This window comes from Amaranthus tricolor, chromosome 16, assembly GCF_026212465.1.
Source record: "Amaranthus tricolor cultivar Red isolate AtriRed21 chromosome 16, ASM2621246v1, whole genome shotgun sequence".
NCBI classification, from domain to species: domain Eukaryota; kingdom Viridiplantae; phylum Streptophyta; class Magnoliopsida; order Caryophyllales; family Amaranthaceae; genus Amaranthus; species Amaranthus tricolor.
In genome coordinates this window covers 1372855-1379168 of record NC_080062.1, presented here as the reverse complement: position 1 = coordinate 1379168, position 6314 = coordinate 1372855, and the positions used below count along the sequence as shown (strand labels likewise).

General features: G+C 35.3%; 1 protein-coding gene across 1 annotated transcript; it reads right to left on the bottom strand.

Annotated features, from left to right (window-relative positions):
- Positions 1-394: 394 nt before the first annotated feature.
- LOC130802760 (GDP-L-galactose phosphorylase 2-like) lies at positions 395-5791 on the bottom strand. Its single transcript, XM_057666818.1, has 5 exons — positions 5060-5791; positions 2696-3120; positions 2104-2289; positions 1746-2006; positions 395-1017 (listed from the first exon to the last, which is right to left on the bottom strand). Exons 1-5 carry the CDS (start codon positions 5190-5192, stop codon positions 679-681), a joined length of 1344 nt encoding a protein of 447 aa, XP_057522801.1. The 5' UTR covers positions 5193-5791; the 3' UTR covers positions 395-678.
- Between the last annotated feature and the right edge of the window lie 523 nt (positions 5792-6314).

Sequence of the window (6314 nt, the reverse complement as noted above, 5' to 3'; positions counted from 1 at the left end):
TCAACATATACAACGTATTTAACGGTTAACAAAAAAGCTAGAATTAGTAGTTGATCAAACAAGAAAACAGAACTAATGAATAGAAAACAAGAAACAATCTTTCATGTTGATTTATTTTCATTCATGTAGCACATCTGGTATAGTAAGAATAAAGATTTTGGCATCATCGTAATGGTTCTGCTAAAGTATATAACATATTATGGGGCCTCAACATTCAACTTAAGTTGATGGTTGAGATCCTTAGATATGTTATATACTCTAACACGCCCCCTCACACGAGAGCCCTTTGGGCTTGAAATATGGATGCAACACAGACCCTCATTATACCTAGCTCTAAATATTCCACTTCAGCGCCAGACATGAGCAGGGAATGTGTTGCTTGTAATAGATCATATAATGAAAAAGGTACCCTTGAAACTGTAAAATGTGCAAATTTCCAAATATACGTATAACAGATGGTCGATTAATTTAACTCGTATAAACAGAACAGAAATTTGCATCTCAGATTGAACTTCCAGGACTACACAAGTTTTATTAGCATATCCTACTTTTGACGGAATCTATCGTCCGACCCAACACACACCAAAGAAAAGAATGTCGAGGACCATCGAGTCTATTCGAAGTTGAGACAACATACAATAGAAGAAAGCAACAACGCAGCGACGTTGACTCGGGTCATCACTGCAGAACTATACCATCTCTTAGCAGTAGTCGGGTTGAATCACAAGGCTCGAGAGAAGATTTTTCTTTTACTTTCGTTCCTTGTACGCTCGTTCTATCTGGGTTGTTCTCTTGTAATCCCGAAGCTTCCAATACCACGGCCTTGATCTCTTCGAACCTATCATTGGATAGAGAAACCTCAGATAGGAGCTTCCATGCATATTCCTCGGATGCTTTTTCGAAATCTTCTCTCCTTTTCAGCACCATATGTCCACTTATCTCCCATACTGCTGGGTTCACTTGTGTGTTCAGCACTTCCTGGCTCACTTGTCCTAGAGCTTGTTTCTCAGCATAACACTGTACCCAAAAAGAATCTAAATTTAAAACTATTTATCATCCTATCGTTTAATATTTAGTTGAGACGGTACAAAATCGAAATGGAGCGGATAATTGAATTCATATGGACGACTATTGGAACTAATCTATTGAGTTGATAAGCATCCTATTATTTACGTAAGCACATCAACAATTGATCTGAAAAGGCATTTTTAGGACATAGGACATGATTGAAGTAGTGCTGCATTTTTACTCTGTCTATGGTCACATACAGTAAAACATAATTCGCTAGCTAGTTCACCTTTGAATTCGCGTTTCGCTCAAAATGGTTTAAAAATAGCCTAAAACTGATCATAATTCGCGTTTTTCAATTAGCGATTCGAGAGGCGATTAGCGAGTCCTATGACACTGGACACATAACAAACGGAAACACAAAAAGAAACACGCGGTCTCAAAAGTTAATACAACGGTGTGAAATGAAGTGTATCATATTGGCCGAGTGGCCAAGCCCGATCTGCTAACAACAGTATAAAAGTTCACATATATTGAACTAAACTTGTATGAGTGTCTCGTACGTGATTATTCTAATTAATTACTCTCTTAAGTGCAAATAGTGAAGGTTTTGAAGGGGTGTTTGCTTAGCATCCCTTCATAGTTCATATATTGCTATGTAGTACATTAATTTATAAGTGAAGTGACATAAATTACTCTCCACAATCAAACGACATTCCAAAAATGATAATACGTACCTGGGGAAACAAGAACACCTTCTTCCCACAACCAGAGATGAGAACGTTGAAAGGAAAATTCGTATTTTGAAGGCGAATGCATGCACTTGCTACAGCATCGGATAAATGTTTGAGGGTTTTGCCACCCTCGAAAACAAACCCGCGAACAGGATACTCCAAAAGTTGGGATATCACAATTCCGGTTTTAATGATATCATTTATTTTAGATATAGCTTCAGTCGGGGCTTTCTCGACAGGAAAAGGCGCTTGTAAGTAATACGCCTGTCATTTGTTCAAATATGTTATCACATGCCTCGGCAGAACGGTAGTCATACTATACATAGAAATGTACTCGGAGATGATCGATTTTATTGTTTACCTGGAAGTGCAAGTGATTGATTGTCGCAAATGCACCTAAACTATTATATCCGACTCTAAATAAAGGGTTCGCGGCTTCTTTTGCAAAATGAAGTGCAGCCAAGAAACTTGTATGATCGATTCTCTGAGGTAAGCAATCAAATATTCGAGGAATCAACAGGACATGTCCATACTCTATCGGGCTCACCTAACAATCACAAGTAAACATGAGCGAAACCACATAATATTCTTGTTGCATTGCCTATGAACCAAATAATCTGGTCCGTCGGGTTTGACCCAACGAGTCATATATTAAATTATTATTTTTTTCTTAATCGTTATAAAAAAGCTAAAAATACCATGAAAGTTTTCCTTCAAATTCAAAAATTTGTTTACTAAAATGAGCCAAAATTAGTTTTTTGAGTCATAATTATAGAACATTGACTACAATGATAAAAATAACAAACTCGATAATATTGATGTAGATCTCAAAAATTCGATAAATTTTAGAAAACGAATCGGGTCAATCAGGTCTCGATCGGGTTTTCAGGTTGGGCCAAAATTTAACAGGTCTACTTTTCTATCAATATTGAATTGGAATACGCAAAACTTACATTTATAGCAACAATGTTTGGGGACTCGGATTCCAGACTGATCAGCGCACTAGGATGATAACACGTCATGTCGTTACTAGGCTCAAACCGAAAGAGTGCTTCTTCTTGGCCAACCTTTGTGAAGTTGAATTTATTATCATCAAATGGCTGAAGAACCTGATCAACACGGAATTCAGTAGGCCGTTTCTTTAAGTGACGTCCCTCATTTAGCTGGGCAATAAATCCATATCTCCCGGGTATAATTTTGGTTTCACATTGGGTTACATCATATCGGAAGAAACCTCTCCTCATCCTGTCCTCCCACTGTCCCAACAAGAGATCGTAAAGAAAGGAAATCCCAGGCGTTTGATCGACTGAATATGTCGTGTCATTTTCAATCATATCTTCATCTTCATTCTTGTATGTGTATAAAGGAAGCTTGGAAACTGAAAACAACACCTATATTAACAAAACTTTTGATTGATGGTGGACAAAGAACAGTATATTTACTGACTAGTTGGTTTGTTCTATATCAAATTGGTGCACTTCTTATTTATGTGAAATTGCAAATGATGTTTGCTGGCTTGCTGCCAAAGGTCGAATCTTTGTTTTCATTAAGGGTAAGTTTGCATGCATCCAAACCCAAATTCCGACTTGGTGGGAGCTACTTAATGGCATTGAGTTGATGCAATGTTGCGGTATAATCCAGGGAAAATAAACTTGATACCTTAACTTAAAGTATGGTTTATTGATAGATCCCGAGATTTAAAGAAGCTTAGATTCTCCCAAAATTAACAATCTAAAAGAAAAGTATACCCTACGAGTCTTCTCATGATCCTTCCTTATCCTCATCTCCTCTATTGTACAGTTCACTCCTTTCCTTATTTCCCTCTAACTCAATCAAACAGGCTTCTAAAAGTTGCTTCTAATAGAACAAAAATTTTCTACCCACATCCCACAATAATCTTCGACGAGACACGTTCAAAGGCATACATTACAGTGAACCCGAGACTTCATATTAATCCAAAAGTCCTCACATCTATGTAACATACGAAAAGGCAATCGAGATTCTACCAACAACTCTTACATCACCAAGTAAAGAAACCAAAAGAAGCCCATGTAAAAGTCATTGTAACTTGTAACAAATGAGTGTTACTACACATTGAAGAGAGAATCAAGGCGACAAAAACATTATTAGTATCAAGAAAATCCGAAACAGCTGAATATAACTCAAACAATCAAATCTAAATACATTTCATAACAAATATGCCACAACTAAAAGTTAATGCAAGTCATATAGGCATAGGATTACTCCAATTAATCAATTACACTTGATCAATATGTCTCCAATCATATACTCCCTCCTATTCAGCCTAAATGTCCCATTTGACTTTTCACACTTGCCGAGACAACATTTTAACCCTTAATATCTTACATTATTATAAATAATTAAAAATTATAAAAAGTTTGTATTAAGACGAATCAAATAAGATATCACATGACTATGTTTTAACTTATAGATTAAGAGTAAAATATAAATTAAGAGTGATAAGTGAATAGTGCCAAAAATCAAATGGGACATTTAGGCCGAATAGGAGGTAGTATTACTTAGCACAATCCAAGGTAATGGCTAATGCAGGATACAATCATACAGTATTAGATGGGCCAAACACTTATCTCTGCATGTGGCTCAACCTACTCAGGTTGTCATTGTTCTTATGTTATATGTGAACACAACTCAATACTAAGAAGTTTTTCTATGAAATGACCCAAGCCACGGTCTAGGCAGTCTCGAGCCTAAACTCCACCTTATCCAAGAATTACATTTGCACCACTATCAACTATTCAATTAAAATCCCTTGGTAATTGCAAACTAAAACAAGAACTAGGAAGAAAATCAGCTAACACACTATACATTTAACAATCTCCAACATAAATGGTAAAAGTTCATGCAAAATCACCCATAATTGCCATGATCACAAGGAAAGCAGAAAACTACGTCAATAGAATTCCAAAGCTAAACACTACTTCAAAAGATCAAATAATCAAAACTTACAACACCAAAACTTTACACGATCCTATGAACACTAAACACCAACACAACGTCAGAACCTTAATCCCTAAAGATTGAGGAGCAATAACACCAACAAAAAAAAAATTAAAGAACACCCAATTAATGCAAATTATAACATCAAAATTGGAACTAATACAAAACCATAAAAATTCAAACAAGACTATAACTTTATATGTTCTTATAAACACAAAACACCAACAAAAAGTTTCCTATAAAAAAACCCCCAAATCATGCAAATTACTAATTATATCATCAAAATTGAAACCAATACAAAACCATGTAAATAATTTAAACAAAATTTGAAAACTCACCAAGCAAGCAACATTTTCCAAGACAATTACGTCCACAACCAAAATTTTCACCTGCACCACCATCTTCCTCTTGATAATTACTCAAAACAGTAGGAACTCTTTTAATGGTAAGACTTTTCTCCAAAATCCCCATCCTTTCCTTTTTCTAATTTCCAAAATAAATCAATAAAATCCAAATCTAAAAAATACCCACTAAAACTAAACCCAAAAACAAAAAAGGGTAAATCCCAAAAACACCACCACCTGCCAGAAACAAAAGATCAGAAGGACAACCACCTTCAGAAGGTAGAGCACCCCTGCCTCCGTGAGGCAAAGGGGTTCTCAGTTTTTCAATTTCTAGGGTTCTAAAAATACTAAAATTATTGTTCTTGAAATGGGTTTTTTGTTTCAAATTGGTGGTGTTTTGGAATTTGATCCAAAAAAAAGCCGTGATTGATTCCTTGTAGCTTGAAGGAAAATTAAAGGTTGCAACTTGCTATATCTTATGAATTAAATGATTTTTTTTGCTAATTTCAGGGTTTTTGAGGATGTAAGAATCCAAGAAATGAGGGCGTAAAAGATGAAGAAGAAAATAGATAGTTCCTGAGTTTTCGGTCTTCCATTAGAATATACCAGAGTTTTTTGGTGTTGCCAGAAAGTGGGTAGTTGTGTGCTTGTATTTATGTGGATTATGGAGTCAAGAAAGTTGCACTTTTTGTTTTGACTTTGAAGTCGGTTTGGCACAGATTGCTTGATCTAAGAACACTTTAGAGGTCAGGAATGCATAAGTAGCTCGACTTCAAATGGAATTTACGAATTCTAAATAATTATTTATTAATTTAAAGTGAATAGTTAATAAGTTAATTATATGAATTCATGTCATGTGAAATAGTTTTATACAAAATAAGTTATATTGAATTTGATTAGCAAAGAATTATTAGTTGGTTTAATATTTTAAAAGTATTCACAATTCACTAATATATACTTATTTAAATTGATTGTTATTAAAATGTTTTATAAAAAATTAGTTGTTTGTTGTTTCGAAATACTTGACATTGAGACAAGATTTCACATCGATAAATAGTGGGTTGTAGACCTGCATATATATTGGATGAGTTAGCCCTCCTGCTACCATATGGTTTTAGATTACAATGAACCTCACCAAATGTATGTACAAGTGAACGCTCTTGACCAGTGGGTTTATGAGCCCAAGCCCACGGGTGTGTCCGGTGTCAACACGAGTGGGCCAAGGTAAGATTGTGTGACGAATTCTCAT

Excerpts from the sequence above, each read along its gene's own strand:
- LOC130802760 (XM_057666818.1), bottom strand. The coding sequence starts at position 5,192 with ATGGGGATTTTGGAGAAAAGTCTTACCATTAAAAGAGTTCCTACTGTT. Across the intron at positions 2,290-2,695 it reads CAAACATTGTTGCTATAAAT|GTGAGCCCGATAGAGTATGG; the intron begins GTAAGTTTTGCG and ends TGTGATTGTTAG. Across the intron at positions 1,018-1,745 it reads AGGTGTTCTTGTTTCCCCAG|TGTTATGCTGAGAAACAAGC; the intron begins GTACGTATTATC and ends TTTTGGGTACAG.